Source organism: Ictidomys tridecemlineatus, chromosome 5 (genome assembly GCF_052094955.1).
Source record: "Ictidomys tridecemlineatus isolate mIctTri1 chromosome 5, mIctTri1.hap1, whole genome shotgun sequence".
NCBI lineage: Eukaryota > Metazoa > Chordata > Mammalia > Rodentia > Sciuridae > Ictidomys > Ictidomys tridecemlineatus.
Window position 1 is genome coordinate 109,602,859 of NC_135481.1, and position 17,228 is coordinate 109,620,086.

The 17,228-nt window shown below is 33.1% G+C and overlaps 1 protein-coding gene across 17 annotated transcripts in view; it reads right to left on the minus strand.

Annotated features, from left to right (window-relative positions):
* Window positions 1–17,228, minus strand: part of Eml5 (EMAP like 5) — a 182,609-nt gene that overhangs the window by 131,766 nt on the left and 33,615 nt on the right. For 14 of the 17 annotated variants that reach the window (XR_013439198.1, XR_013439199.1, XR_013439200.1 and 11 more), the window contains 5 exons: window positions 14,651–14,749; window positions 12,177–12,245; window positions 9,150–9,335; window positions 6,252–6,387; window positions 4,073–4,274 (listed from right to left, as the gene is read on the minus strand). Coding sequence is in view for 13 of the 17 variants with exons in the window: in XM_078050668.1 (XP_077906794.1) it covers window positions 4,073–4,274; window positions 6,252–6,387; window positions 9,150–9,335; window positions 12,177–12,245; window positions 14,651–14,749 (692 nt within the window). In the remaining 4 variants the exon portion in view is untranslated. Of the gene's footprint in view, window positions 1–4,072; window positions 4,275–6,251; window positions 6,388–9,149; window positions 9,336–12,176; window positions 12,246–14,650; window positions 14,750–17,228 lie in introns of those variants that run through there. The other 3 variants (XM_078050669.1, XM_078050675.1, XM_078050676.1) reach the window with 2 other exon arrangements.

The following is a 17,228-nucleotide window of genomic DNA, read 5'->3' on the forward strand; positions in this document are numbered from 1 at the left end:
ATGAATGGTTAGATCTAAAAAACAAAGGCATTAATGTAAACCAGATGTGGTAGCACATGCCTGTAGCCCCAGCTACTCCAGAAGCTGAGGCTAGAGGATCACTTAAGCTCAGGAGTTTGAGACCAACCTGAGTAATACAGCAAGATCTCATCTCAAAAAACAAAGAAACAACAACAAAAACACCACTAATGTGCAGGAAGAATACATAGGATGAACAACCCTAATCCACAATTCCAAAATCTGAAATAACACTGAAAACTTCCATATATGACCTCAAGTGATGCTCACAATGCAAGTGTAGTAAAAATACTATATAAAATTACTAGGGCTGGGGTTGTAGCTCAGTGGTAGAGTGCTTGCCTCACACATGTGAGGCACTGTGTTTGATCCTTAGCACTACATAAAAATAAAAATAATGTGTCCATCTACAACTAAAAATATTTTTTTTAAAAAAAATTACCATCAGGAGCTGGGGATACAGCTCAGCTGGTAGAGTGCTTGCCTCACATGCACAAGGCCCTGGGTTCAAGCCCCAGCACCACCCAAAAAAAAAAAATTACCATCAGGCTATATGTATAGGTGTACACAAAACAATTAATTTTGATGTAACAGGGTCTACTTTACACTTTGTGTGTGAACCTTGCTGCTCCTTCATTGGAGACTTATTTTAAAACTGTGTTTTTGTTGTTTTCCCACTTCTTTTTCTTCCTCTTCTCCTTCTCACCTGCCCTAAACACAAAGAAGCAAGATGAATATTCTTCCCATCTTAGGCTGTTACAGTGTCCTCCAGCTTACTGAACACAAGAATGAATGAAGATTTGCAGACCTGGAAACTGGTGCCAGTAGGTCTGAGCAATGGCTAGCTCCAGGCTACCATGTAAAAATGAATTGTGTGTACCCTTTTATAGGTACATCCAGAATTTCCACTTAAAAAGCTCTTTGTTCCCTTTTACAAGGGGGGCAGTAGCTTTTTAGGTTGCAACTCTCCTTATTTTCAAGCAAATTAATAAAACTCTCCTTTTTTTCAAAACCTTGTCCTTGTTATTTGTATTAGCATCAGGGATAAGGATGAAGCTTTTGGTAATATTTAGACATGGGTTCCATTTTCAAGGTATCTCATTATGTATATGCAAATATTCCAAAAATTCTCAATAGAGGAACTATTACCTCCAAAAAGTAAAAATGAGTTATTAGGTGTGAAAAATCTAATTACAATGTTTTATACTCCTATAAATGGCCACAATATAAAAATAGATATGTAGTTAGTTTTGGTATTGAAATTTCACAGAGAAAGGTTGAAATTTTTTTTTTTAAAAAGTCTAAGTTTCACTGGGAAAGTAACAGTGAAAAAAAGGTTGAGCAACATTGATCTCAACAATGCCCATCAATCCTTGCTAATACCAGAAATGGAGGAGGATGAGGAAGAAGAAGAGAAGGAGGGGGAGGAGAAAAAGAAAAAAAGACTATATATTACATACCATCAGAGGTGAGTTAGTTTTCGCTACCTAGGAAATATTCTTAGTAAAAATTCATAACTGCATTTCATCAGACCTCTAGATCTACCTATCAGTTTATAGGACATAGGGAACAGAGAATGTCTTAAAGTATTCTCTGGGTCTGCAATTAGCCAAACCTAGAACATGGAAAACTCTACAGAGTAAAGTCTTTCCTCAACAAATGAACTGTAAGAAAGGGGGTAAATGAAAGGAAAAAAAGCTATTGAATAAGAGACTTAACAGACATATCAATAATTGCAAGATATAGACTTTATTTGGATTCTAATTCTAAGAAAAAATAAAATTTACATGAGACAATCAGAATTCCTACATTAAATATTTTATTATGTTAAAGGAATGCTGTGTGAAAAAATTATAATGATGTTTAGAGTTATGTTCTTTTTTTTTAGTTGTTGATAGACCTTTGATTCTCACTGGTGCTGAGAATCAAACCCAGTGCCTCACACATGCCAGGCAAGTGCTCTATCGCTGAGCCCCAGCCCCAGCCCCTAGAGTTATGTTCTTAAGATACAAATTGAAATATTTACAGATTAAATGGGGGGAAGAAAGATAAATGACAAATGAGAAAAGATATCTCAACTTATACCAATGACCTAGTTCTCAAACATTAGTGTACAATGTAGTCATTTTGAAAAAGACCCCCTTTTAAATTAAAAGCTCTAAATTGTTTTAATTTCAGAACTTCTTCATCCTGGGAATGCAGTCTTGTGGCCTAACTGGGCTCTTGAGAATCCAAGATTGTGACTGCTTCTGATCAATATACCTAGCTAAACCACACATGTATTTCCTCCCTTTTGTCCTATTGTACCCTCTTTCCTCTTATAAAAGCTTTCTGTGCCCAAGTCTCAGGAGATGGAAATCTGAGAAAGAAAAGCCAGCTTTGAATAAAACCTATTTTCCCTTGCCAGTCCATTTCCCAAGTTTCAGTGAAATTTTATGAGCAGTAAAGTCTTTCCTTTTTGTTTACATTTTGGAAAGTGTTATGGTTTAGATGTAAGATATCCTCCAAAGCTCATGTGTGAGACAAAGCAAAAAGATTTAGAAGTGAAATGATTGGGTTAACCCAATCAGTGAATTAATCCTGACAGGGATTAACAGAATGGTAACTAAAGGCAGGAAGGGTATGCTGTAGGAGGTGGTGTAGGAAGCATAGGAAGCCGTGCTTTTGATGTTTATATTTTGTGAGCCGAGAGCTTAGTCTCTCTCTCTCTGCTTCCTGTAGCCATGCTCCCAGATGCTTTCCCCTGCCACACTCCTGCTATGATGTTCTGTCTTACCTGAGCCCCCAAGGAATGGAGTTGGCCATCTATGGACTGAGACTTCTGAAACCATGATCTCCAAAATATACTTTTTTCTTCCTCTAATTGTTTTGTCAGGCCTTTTGGTTGTAGCAACAAAAAAACTGACTAAAACAAAAGGCTTACTAAACTGCTGAATTTCTGATATCAGGTCTTGGAAAAGGCCTGAGAATTTGCATTTCTTACAAGTTCCTAGATAATGCTGATGCTGCTAGTATAAGAATCATACTTTTTGACTGGGGTCAGGATTCAGTGGTAGAGTGCTTGCCTAGCATGTGTGAGGCACTCAGTTCAATTCTCAGCACCACATATAAATAAATAAAGGTCCATTGACAACTAAAATTTTTTTTTTAAAATCATACTTTGAAAACTACTGTCATAGACAAAGGGCTATTTCTACAATATATAGACAGAAATTATTAGATTCTATCTTAAGTCAATTAGAGAAAAAAACTAGTGAACTAATTAAAATAGGCAAAGAGCTTAAACAAGTCACAGAAAAGGGAATACAAATGGCCTTTAAACATAAACATACTCAACATTTCTCAATATGAAGGAAATATGTATTTTCAAATCTATTTTTCCACCTTTTCAGAAATAATTAGTGCTGACAAGGGTGTGGGAAAACAGGCACTGTTTTATATTGGTAAATGTGTAAATTTTTGCTGCCTCTATGTAAGGCATTTATCAAATTTATATTGCACATATCCTTTGAACACTAAAAATTTATCATAGAGACATTTATATATGTACAAAATGACAAATATATGATATTTATTGCAAACACTGCATTTATTAAGTACACAAAACTAGAAGAAAGTAAACTGCTAACAATAATGGATTTGTTGAATAAATTACAGTATATTCATACAGTAGAATATCATGTGGCTGTTAAAATGATATATGTAGCTCTATATATCCTAATATGGAACAAATGCTAGATATATATTTTTTTAGTTGCCGATGGACCATTATTTTTATTTATATGTGGTGCTGAAAATTGAACCAAGTGCCTCACATATGCTAGACAAGTTCTCTATCACTGAGCCATACCTCCAGCTGCAAATGCTAGATATTTTCAAGAGAAAAAAATCAAAATCTTTCTAATGGTTATAAATTCTATAATTTGAAATACTTATTAATTATGTTCATTTGATGTACTGTAAGCCATAAAATTTAATTCTAAGCTTTGAGTGTTTTTTTAAGTTTATTTAAGGACAGATTCCAGTCTATACAATTACTTTATAATTTGCTTACCTGACTGAACGATCATCACTTCCAGTCACGGCCAAAGGTTTAGTAGGGTGAACAGCGAGTGCCCAAAGTTCACCTTCACAATGCCCTTGCATAATTAGGAAAGGTTTGTTTCTTTCATGCACCACAATTTCAAAAATTTCACTGTCTTGTGTTCCAACTAAAATGTGGTCACCTCGCCAACAAACACTCCTCACAGACAAACCTAATGAAACGTATATTTAATATCAATATTGTATGTTATACCAATGCTATAACAATATAATGCCAGTATTCCTAATTGAAAATTAATTTTTGTACCTGTTATGCCGTGGATGCAGGATAAAATAAATATGGGAGTCCCTTGATCCACACTCTTACTTTCTTCAATTGTCCATATTGTTTTCTATATAGAATGATGTTTCTCTTTTTTATATACCTAATTTCCACCCAACCTATAAGACACACACTTGGCTTCCTTTTTCCTTGTCAGACAATTCCAGGTAGTCTATTTCCTCAGCCAAAGTTTTATAGCACTAACAATCTTTACCATTCGATAAGTAATTACTCAGGAACTATTTTAATAGAATTGTATTGCATTTCAAAAAAAATAATCTAGCACTTCTTGTTTATATTGCATTTCTTCAATCTGCTCAGAAACGGATTCATTAAGAAGATAGAATTTTACCTTTGCTTTTTTTTTTTTTTTGCATCTTCCACAATTCCTTTTTTAACCCTAGGAAAACAGTTTTTCTTAGTTTTCTCATCTGTTTAATATGGCCATCATAAAGACACTCTGTACTTAATAATACTCGAGAATAGAATTTTTAAAAGCATCAAATCTTTTTAAGCTTCAAAATACAATAATGTTCAGTAAAACTAATGAAAATAGAGTAATAGTCAACATTCACACGTTTACCATGTACCAGATATTCTTCATTTTCATATATTAACTCATTTATACTATGAGATAGCTATTCTTATTATCATCAATTTACAGATAATGCTAAATAATTAGCCCAGGGTTACATATCTCCCAAGTGACTGGAGTATTTTTTAAACACCAATCAGTGTAACTTCCAATCTTAGTCTTATAGTAGAATGCCACATTGGCAAATAATATGTTAAATTTTATAATGAAAAATCCTATCTTATTACATCAACTTTTTAAAGTCCTGCAAGAAAAAAAGTTTCCCAGTTGCTGACAAGTAAATCTGGATAAAGAAAAAACACATCTATGTACATTTAAATCATCCTTAATAAAAGTTCCCCTAATCCCCAATATACTTTATTTATAATAGTTTATTTGATAAATAGTTATTATAGCATTTTAATAATAAATATTTTCAAAATCCAATGTTATCAAAGTAAATGACTATCACATCTCTCTGTAGGTTTTATTATATATAGAAAATGACAAACCCCCAAAGTAGGGAGACCCGGGAAAAGGGGAGTGAGAAGGAAAGCCATACATTGAGAACATTGATCCTTTCCCAATATCTTTCCTGGTGATAAAACAAACCCTGAGGAAGAGGTGTCCATCATACCTGGAAAGGCAGTCTCTTGGAAGAGGCCAAAGCATTAATCCTTCTGTAAACAAATCCTTTCCAGATACCAACCACTGATCCCAGTCCCTCCATCAGGTCCAATACAATAAATCCCAGAAACTGACCACTGACCCTAGACTTCCTCCCATTTGCCTCATAAAACAGACCCCAAATTCCTAAGCACTAAAATTGACCCCTTCACTGACTGACTGAACAAACTCCAAATTCCTGGGTGCCCAAAGAAAATTGATAGGCTCAATAGACCCTCTCAGAATAACCTATAGAAGCCCAGGCCCTTTCTTTTTTCGGGGGCTCATCCACCAGAAAAGTGGGTCCCTGCATCCCCTGCTCCTGTGTGAAACTTCATTCCTGAATAAAGCACTGAGCTGACTTGTGAAGTGTATATGTTAGTCCCAGTCTTTTTGTGCTAACAGGTTCTATTAAAATAGGTAGGAGATATACAAAAGAATCTTTGTTGTAACATTGAATCCAAAAGTTCTCCTCAATGGATTTCAATTAATTGTATACACTGTGAAGAGGAAATGAAAGTCTTATTCATTTTTACAAAACATACATTTATGATAATTGAAAAAAAGAGACAATCTTTGGCACATTTAAAATTTGTCTAATCATGAGACATTTATTTGTTTTATTACCTTTGTATCCCTGGTCTGTTTCCCTGAGATCAATCACAGTAATTGGTTTAAAAGTTAAATCCCAAAGACGAATACAGCCATCTCTTCCACCAGTAGCAAACCCTTCTTCACAAGCATTCATGCTAAAAATTCCTGCCTGGAAGAAAAAATAATTTAACAATTTAAGCTTCCTAAGAAAATCTATCATATAAAGATAGAAACCCATCTAGCAATATTTTAGTATCATAGAGGAATAAACAATATCAGAAAATAGAAAAGAAAGTCTAGAAATATATCCTTAGAAACTGAATATATAATTAAGATGGTATTTGCAAACATAATGAAAAAATTAGTTAAACCTCATACTGTATTTATAATGAATTATAGAGGAGAAAATTCTAAATGTAAAAAATACGTTTAGAAAAAGTTAGAATAGCAGGCGCACTGCACGCGCCTGTAATCTCAGCAACTTGGTAAGCTAAGGCAGGAGGATCTCAAGTTTAAAACCAGCGTTAGCGACTTACTGATGCTGTAAGCAACTTAGCAAGGCCCTATCTCAAAATAAAAATAAAAAAGAACTGGGATATGGCTCAGTGTTTAAGTGTTCCTGGGTTCAATTCCCAGTATGTGCGCGCGCACACACACACACACACACACACACACACACACACACAGTCACAACAACACTTGTATGATTTTGGGTTATGAGACATTTTTATTTATAATTTTTAGGCATGGCAGTTCACTCACAAGCCTTTAAGAAAAAAATTTAAATTTGGGGGGGCTGGGGCTATGGCTCAGCGGTAGTGCACTTGCCTGGCATGTGTGAGGCACTGGGTTCGATTCTGAGCACCACATATAAATAAATAAAATAAAGTCTATCAACAACTGAAAAATATTTTAAAAAGCATTTCTTTTAAAAAACTTAAATTTTTCATATGAAGAAAGATATCATAAAGATAGATTAAGAAAATATTTGCAACGTGTTTGACTGAAAAGGTAAATAATCCTAATGTACAGATGAATAAAGGAATGAAAAGCAATTCAAAAATACAACCAACCAAACAATGAAGAGAGAAAAGTCAATTAACAAAAAAGGAAAAAAAGTGGTCAGTAAATATTTGAAATTTCAGAAACAGCAACAAAATTCAAACAAGAATCTACCATTTTTTACCTAGAAAATAAATAATATTTTACAATACTAGTCACATTCTGTGCCATTGAATACAAGAAGGAAACTAGTATTTGATAGTAAGATGGTAAGAATGTGAGTTGCCATGCCTTTTGTGAAAAAAAGACTACTATTTTTGAGTTTTGAGCATTTTACTTAGAGCAAATTATCATGCTTTGGACCTAACTTAAATGTTCCCCCAAAGGCCATGTGCTAAAGGCTTGGTTCTCAGCTGATGGTGCTGCGGGAGGTAGAGGAAATAGTAAAAGGTGGAGTGTAGTTGGAGAAAATAGGTCACCAAACGGTGTGTATGTGTATGTGTGTCTCTCTCTCTCTTTCCTAGTCTCCATGAGGTGAGCAGCTTTTTTCTACCATGTGCTCCACATCATGGTGTTCTACTTCCCCATAGGTCCATAATCAATGGAGCCAAGTGATCATGGATAGAAACCTCTGAAACCATGTTCCAAAATAAACCTTTTCTTCTTTAAGTTGAATTTCTAAGGTATTTTATCACAGAAACAGGCTAATACACAAATCTTTTCAAGTAGTCCTTTATTATATTTAGGATGCTTATTTATTTATTATTTATTTATTTTTATTTTTTGATTCTTTTTTTATTATTAGTTGTTCAAAACCTTACAAAGCTCTTGACATATCATATTTCATACATTTGATTCAAGGATGCTTATTTATTCATTTTTCAGTACTAAGGATTGAACCTAGGGCCTCCCACACTCAGCTATATCTCCAGCCTTAACATTTTATTTGGAGACAGGGTCTCACTAAGTACCTCAGCCTGGACTAGAACCCATGGTTCTCCTGCCATATTCTTCTGAGTAGTGTGTCCTACCATATCCAGCTTATTTGGGGCTTTTCTATTTGAAGATCTGATTGCTAACAATGTGGCAGCTCTGTGCTATCTAGCTCCCTTCACTTTGTGAGGAGAAACCCAACTGCTAAAAAGCTCAAATCAAAAAACACTCAGTTTTGGGCTGGGGTTGTAGCTCATATTTAGGTAGAGCGCTTGCATAGCATGTATGAGGCACTGGGTTCTATTCTCAATACCATATATCAATAAATGAATAAAAGTCCATCAACAACTAAAAACATTTTTTTAAAAACCACTCAGTTTTAACAATGGATTTTTCTTATTTGGTACTTTATTTAAATTAAAAGCTCAAGAGCTACAAAAATGAAATCCCTTTGACATTTATTTAAAGAATCAACATTATTTTTTAAATATTTATTTTTTAGTTATAGGTGGACACAATAACTTTATTTTTTATTTTTATGTGGTGCTGAGGATCGAACCCAGTGCCTCACGGATGCTTGGCGAGAGCGTTCTACCTCTGAGTCACAACCCCAGGCCTCAATGTTATTTTTTTTCTACACCTGTACTGCTCCTGGTAAGTTATCTTTAAGAGCACTGGCCTTATTTTACTATAAGTGCTTATAGTTAATCTAGAATACCCTAAGGTTAAAGTCAACAAGCTTTTCTTTAACACTACTCTGAGAAAGACACTGGTAAAGCAATAACTTTGAACAGGATACTAATTATACTAATTTAATAAATATCCATGAATCAAACTGCATAATATTTCTTCCTTGAAATCTTGGGAGCAAATTAATTCAGTTAAAATAGCATTTTCAAGAAACTGATAAGAAACAGTGTGTTACATTATGCAGTCTGTGGTTTTAAAACAATAAAGTAGTTAACATCTCAAAGTGTTTAAAATATTTATACTTACAGTATGGGCTCCTTGTATTGTTCGTATAAGATTGATTCCTTTCCACACATATATATCCCCATTGAGTGCACCAGAATATGTTAATTCATCCCGAGCACAGGCTAGGCACAATATTGTCTGAAGGTCACCCGTTTTACCAAACACACCTCTTTTTGGGGTCAGAGCATTTCCACATAAACTCCAGAACTAAAAGGCACACAGTAAAATCAAATTACATATAAAGTAAAACACTTCCAGTACTTCAATGTTATATTAGAATGGCAGATTAGAAATTACTTAAGAAACTGCCTTATGATTCAATAGTATTCAATGTTCACATCCTCATCCTAGTGAGTCAAAAGCTATGTTATAATAGTAAATCACTGGTTTCAATCTTTGTCTGTAAGAGAAAGGGATTGAACTAGATTATTTTAAAAATATACTACTGCTTTCCTTTGATATTGAATAAAAACATGAAACTTAGAGAATTAAAGGCTTTGGGAATGAGTTAGCAATGAAGATAAGACATCATACACAAATGGTAAAAAGGACCAAATCTAATGTTCAATTTCTGATAGAAACAGCAAAGATGGGGGGATTGTACATTGCTCTCATTGGTGTTTTCAAAGCTGAGCAAATTTCTTCCTCATAAAGCTTAAAAAAATAAGATAGATTCTCATTTGGAAAGATTTGGTCATCCTTTGGAGAGAGAAGTCAAACATGAATCTTCATAAAAAGAGTTTTTTTCTCTATTATGTAGATTTTAATAAATTTTCACAGTATGCAAAGAGAAATTTTAATGAGTTCAGGCAGGGATGTATATATTAAATAGTTCTATATAGAGAAACGAGGCCCAGAGAATAAACTTAGTTTTACAAAAAGTAAATTACTACTTCAAATAATATAATTTCTAGTATTTTATATACATCTGTTTTAAACCTGACACTTCAAAGAACTAAAAATTATGATACTTTTCCATTCAAACAACTAACAGATGCCTTAATGAGTTGAAATTTAATGACTTTTAAATTTAAAAGCGCCATAATTTCTGTTCATAAGAAAAGCTGGTCTCTTCCTTTTAGCAAGTCCCACTTTGAATCTATTATTTTCTTCAAGATCAGTTATTGCTAACCATGGTTTCACATTATAATCCACTGGGGAAATTATAAATTTTCCCATAATTTCCCTGGCCCCCAACAAATTGAGACAGAATTTTTGAGGAATAAAATCCAGGTTTTCAAATGCTTTTGATGCTCAGCAGGAGTTAAGTTAACCATTTGTTCTTGAATCTAGACCAGTACTATCCAACACAACTTGCAGTGATGGTGGAAGTACTCTCTGTAATGTACACGATTTCCATTATAATAACCAGTAGATACACATGACTCTTGAACATTTGGAAAGTGGCTACTAGTGTGACTGATGAATTTGAAATTTTATTTAGCCTTAATTTTATTTAAATAGCTGCAAGTGGCTAGTGGCTATTAGCCAGTTCAGTTTTAGATCATCTCAGGTAGTTTCCTCACACATGTTATCTACAAAAAGAACAAACTATTCATTGTCCCTAAGAAAGAAAAGGAAATGTATCTCTTAATATAGTTTTTGTTTGTTTGTTTGTTTTAGTTTGAAAGATGAGCTTTTAAAAAAGAAACCTAAAAGTGGGGCTGGGGATGTGGCTCAGTGGTAGAGCATTTGTTAGCATGCATGAAGCCCTGGGTTCCATCCCCAGAACTGCAAAAGAAAAAAAAAAACTGAAAATGGATCTTTTAGTTTTATTTATAATATAAAACAGCAGCAAGATTTTTCTTCATAATTAATTTGCCATTTACTAAGCAGTTAAAATATAACAAGTACTTTGTTAAACATCATTTTGTTCATCAAAAATAAATGTCTTTGTCTCACAGTGCTTACATCATGTGCCTTAAAGCCTAATAGAGCCTTTGCTGTTAAATATTTGTTGATAATATATAAAGATTTAATACTACCCATCTATCAAGTTATTACCAGATTATTAAAACCAGAATTATAGCAGCAATAAAGACTCATTGGAGGGCTGGGGTTGTGGCTCAGCTGTAGAGCACTCGCCTAGCACGTGCAAGGCCCTGGGTTCAATCCTCAGCACCACATAAAAATAAAATAAAGATATTTTGTCCATTTACAACTAAAAAATAAAATATTTAAAAAAAGACTTATTGGAGAAAATATGGATGGAGGTGAACATATCATAAAGAAGGTTGGAACACAGATTCTTACTTATTTCAAATTATCTGATTTTAAGAACTGTTACATAAGACAGTGGAAAAAAAGCAAGTACTTGCAGTTTGCACTGGTGATTTAAAAGTTGCTATAGACATAGGAATGAATATCACCACTGACTATGGACTTCAAAACCTGAACTATAATTACAAAACAAACTCAGAGCTTGCATAAGCAAAATAAATAGTGGCTATCAAGGCTAAAGTCAAATCAGAAAGCAAACATAGAAAAAGAAAAAGATCACTTTCAGAAAGCAGACCCTCATTGGGCACTATTATAAGCACTTGAACATATGCTTCCTTTTAAATCATCAAATCTTTGAGGATGGTAAAAACAGTTATAGTTTCAAGATGGGAAAAGAGCTCAAAGAGGTTAAATGACTCACCCAGGTTAAACATCTAATACATGACAGTCAATTCTATCCATGTTGTTTCTACCATACCACTCTAGTCCTGCAAATGAAAAACTTGGCCCACTTGGTTTCCTAGTCTCACATTTTACTTTGTGAGGGAAATCTGAAGAAACAAGAATACTGTAAATTTTACCTCATGAGATTATAAACGCCTTATGGAGAGTGGTTCATTAATTACCTATTCATGCCTACGTCCCTCAGAATACTAGAAGTAATTACAAAATAAATAATTAATTTAATATAAGAACATTAAAAAGTTGACATTTTCATAAAAAGTACTGTCAAAATTCTAAAACTAATCCTAAATTGTTAATAATGTGATTCATACTTAAAAGTAGAAAACTAAACATGACTATTATAAAATAAGACCCTTCTAGTACCTTGATATGTTTTACACCACAGCTGACAAGTTTATTTGGCTGGTACAAATCCCAAGAAATATCAAATATCTGTAAATAAACCAGATTCATGGTTAAAATATTTATTTCCAGAATCATTTAAAAATACTGTCCAAAAAATCAAACTACCCAAACCTATCAGAAACCACAGCAGCCTCAATAAATCATGATCAAAAATCCCACATTTCAAAATTTTATAAGAACTAAATTAAATATGAAAATGATAAGAAATAAAAACTATTAGCTTCAATGAATTTTATAAAGCAACTATTGGAGCAAAATTCAAAACTACTTTTTAAAAAAATTTTTTTAAAGAATTTTGGGGTAGGCTGAGGTAGAAGGATCAAAAGTTTGAGGCCAGCTGGGCAACTTAGTGAGACCATCTCAAAACACAAAATACAAAAGAGCTGGGGATATAGCTCAGTGGTAGAGTGCTTGCCTGTCATGTGTGAAGCCCTAGGTTCAATTCACAGTACTAGGGGGAAAAAAAAGAATTTATTCACAAATAACAAGAATGGCTTAAATTATGCAGGTGCCTGCATAATTTTTTTAAAGGGGTGAGATTCTGAATGGAACATACACTAAATACTTACACAATAAGAAATAAGGAATATTTTTATAGCTTTTTATCACATAGAATTACTTTCATAAAGGATCTAAACATTTATTTCACAGCAATTTACTTTTATTCTTTAGTTTTCTTACTGTTTATGGGTCAAATACAATTAATTTACATATACTTAAATTTTGCAGGTCTCCAGGCTTTGTTCATATCTAAGATCCCACAAAGTTTAAATACATACAAAGCATTTTGTTACAAGCAAACACTCAGATGAAATAAAACATATACTAGAAACACATAATTAAGAAATAAATGAAAGAAAACCATTTAAAAAATAATTCAGTTATCCTGCAATCTGAGGGTTTTCACCATGTTTTTTTGACTCCTATTATCATCTAACTTAAAATGTTTACTATCTCAAAAAATTTTAGAAATACTTTTCAATGATAATGAAGAAAGAGAACATAAGTTAATGTTTAACAACTCATCATTATATAGATTACATAAAAAATATATTAATGCAAAGGACTACAAAATGCTTTTTAAAATCCCATTGACAATATAATCTTTTAAAATTAGTCTATTTACTAAATCCAAACTGCTATTATGTGAAATTCTTTGATCTAAGTCACTCAGAAAACATAGTTGTCTAATAAAATATATCTAACATGTTAATAATCATCTAAATTGTGTGTGTATGAATGAGAGACACCATATAACATGCTCCTTTGAGATTTGCTGAAAACCAAGTATATTATTCAAAATGCAAATGTACTTAAAATTTTCTGCACAACTTTTACAGATTCAGATTTCTACAAAACAGAATCACTGATTATGCCTTGTTGCTGCTTCAGGCATGGATTTAACTACACATACACTCACAAAATTAGAGATTTTTAAAAATTTATAGAATTTTTTACATGTCTATAGAATCAGTGTAATATTTAATTAGGAAGCTGACAAAATATTCCTTATATTAACCTTACATAACTTGGAATAGGGAATCTATATTTTAACTAGTTTCCAAAGTAAAAAATGGTTAGGGTTCTAAAAATTTATAAAAATATTTTAATTTTTCTTACTTTATCATTTTTGCAGTGCTGAGGATTGAACCCAGAGTCTTGCACATTCTAGGCAAGCTCTTTACCACAAGCTACATCCCTAGCCCATACACATACATAATTTTAACACATAATTACACAAACAACATATTTTTCACCTTAACTATAATCCATATGAAATATATTACTAGTAAATGAAACTAAAGAGACCCTAGACACAAACTCATTTAATTTTAAAATTGATACTTCAAAAATGGTTGTTTGCACATGTATAGACTCATCAGACTGTGCACATTATATATATGAAGTCTTTTATAAATCAATTATACTCAATAAACCTGGGTTTTTAACAGAAAAATGCACAGCTTTTACTGAAGCAAACACTGGGTTAAAAGTTTTGTGCTTAATACCACACGTATTGACTCAAGTCCTATAATACATTTGCATTCTAAGATTTTATGGGTATTTATAATTGTACAATCTTTAAATTTTTAAATTTAAATTTTTATTTTTAAACAGCTTTACTGGGATCTAATTCACATATTATAATTAAAAGCGTATAATCCAATGTTTCTCAGAATGCTTGTAGAATTTTACTACAGTTTTAGAACATTTCATCACCTAACAAAGAACCTCCATAATTATACGATGATTCCCATTTTTCTTTCCATCTTTTCCCCTCCCCCACAACTGTATAATTTTTAAGAGTTGGAAATTTTCAATGAACTATGACCTATCTGGCAATAACAAAACAGAAGAATAAAATTCCCTAAACTCTCTCTTGTTTTTTTCCTGTCTAGTACTCATTATAAATTCCAAAGGAGAATACTTACTCTATCTGTGTGACCAGGAGCCATAGACAACATTTTCCCCCTTTTCCAGTCCCAAACACAAACTGCATTCTTTGAATCCAGTCCAACTGAAACCAGGCGCTGGATTATGTCCAAGAAGTCAAGGAAGGAATAAAAAAGGCAAACAAATCAAAGAACCACCAAATTATAAATGGTAAATAAATTCTACTCAGGGGTTTAATAAACATCAAACCTTACACATCTATATTTCATAGAGCCCATAGAGAAAAGGAAATACATTTCAATATTTGCACATACATATACTTTTTTATACCAAGAAACAAAGAGACAGTTTGACAAAATATCCTAAAGATAACTCATGCCAAAAACTAAAAATAGTAGAAAAAATGTAATAAAATCATTTTAGATATACTGCTGAGAAGTTAAAGAATTAGGAAAACTGGAAACAAAACAAAGGGATCCCCAGTGGGAATCCTGAAAGGTAATACAGCATCTATATTATTCCATTCTACAGGTATCAGATGAACCCTTGTACCCAATTTTTGTGCTGCATATCAAAGAAGAACAGGAGATAAAGTCTAGAGCCTACCCAATATGGGAATTTGAACTGACCTCTGACTAAAGCAGTGAATAAGAAATTATCCCTTTTTTAAAAAGGGGTAGTGATGAAAAAAGGGGAAGAAAAATCTCCCTGAACATTTGTAACCAAAAGCTGCCTTCACATTGTTGTATGACTTATATTCACATTAATCATGGATCACTTAAGTGAGAAATTTCATGCAGAGTGGTCCTAAGGGTTGGTTGTGTCTTTGAGCAACTTTAATACATGAAATAGGCAAATATAAATTCTGTATTAGGAAATATAAAACTTTCAATCTATCCCTCAAAAAATTTCTACTGGTAGAAACTCAATTAAAATAAACTAAACAACCCCACAAACACAAGGAAATAAGAGATCATGAGCTGAAACAATCAGCAAGATCAACCTTTCAATATACTTCAGATATTGGAATTATCATATAAACAATATCAAATAAGCTTAATGTAAATAGAGAAATTAAATTAAGGCTTCAAAATGTCTGCATATGAGCAAAGATTAGGAAAATATGAAAAGCATCCAAGGAAATGTGATCAAACAAATGAACTTCAAGGAATGAAAAACAAAACATAAAATTAAAAACTCAATGGAATAGCAGATTAGAAGGTCATGAAAATATAGTTGATAAGAGTAGAAGTAAGATGGAAAGAAAGAGAGAACCATATTTGACCCAGTTATCTCACTCCTCAGTATATGCCCAAAGGATTTAAAATCAGCATACCACAGTGACACAACCACATCAATACTTATAGCAATCTAATTCACAATAGCTAAGCTGTGGAACCAACCTAGGTGCCCTTCAATAGATGAATGAATAAAGAGAATGTGATATGTATACACAATGAAATATTACTCATCCATAAAGAAGAATGAAATTATGGCATTTACCGGTAAATGGATGGAACTGAAGATTATCATGCTAAGTGAAATAAGCCAGTCCCAAAACACCAAAGGCCTAATTGTCTCTCTGATATGTGGTTGCTAATACACAATAAGGCGATGAGGGAAGAACAGAAGTTCACTGGATTAGACAAAGGAGAATGACGGGAAGAGAGGAGGGCATGGAAATAGAAAAGATAGTAGAATGAATCAGACATAACTTTCCTATGTTCATATGATACACAACCAGTGAAACTTCTCATCATGTTCAACCACAGGAGTGGGTTCCTAATTATACTAAGCTATACTTCATGTATGTATAATATGTCAAAATACATTCTACTGCCATGTATATCTAAAAAATAATTTTAAAAAGCTAAAAAAAGCACATGAGAATATTAAAAAAATGAGAGAGAATGTGAAATATGAAAGACATCTAGCCAAGCAGGAGTATCAGGGTCTGAACTTGTTCCCCTCCATAAACATCTAGAAACCGTTCAAAGTATATAAAATGAAATCTTTTCAGACATTTGTAATTGGAAGTAAAGCACTGTGCATGATTGGAAAGGGGGAAAACAAGGAGAGTCCTACAGTTGCCTCAGCTTTCACTTGGGAGGCAATTTTCAGAGCACATAAAGGTAGAATCCAACAGAACTCAGTATATTTGCTGATTTAAAGGCACAGCCTGGAGTTCAGAGAAGCCAAGATAACTAAAATTTGCAGTGCAGAGAAAGAGCTCCAGAAACTCTGTCTGTAAGTGAGATCTGAAAACACCATTCTCTGCATGCATAGGATACATTCCACAAGACCACATACAGAAGAAATTCTAGAGAAAGATCATGAGGAACTAAAACCAAAACAATTCTGAAATCCCAAAGGATCAGAAATTACTCAAATTCCCAACAGCTAGAATGAAGATATATCTCTGAATTCATGAGTATTCATTAGACTCCAGGAGGGTGACACTTCAAGTGAAGTTTAGTCCTAGAAGAAAAGCTAGAATAGCTCGCCTGCTTCCTCCAAAAGCAAGCTTTTCACAAGAATTAAACTGATACAGAATACATTTAATTTCCTACCAGAACCATGCTCATATGTCTTAAAGGGATACAATAAAACACAACT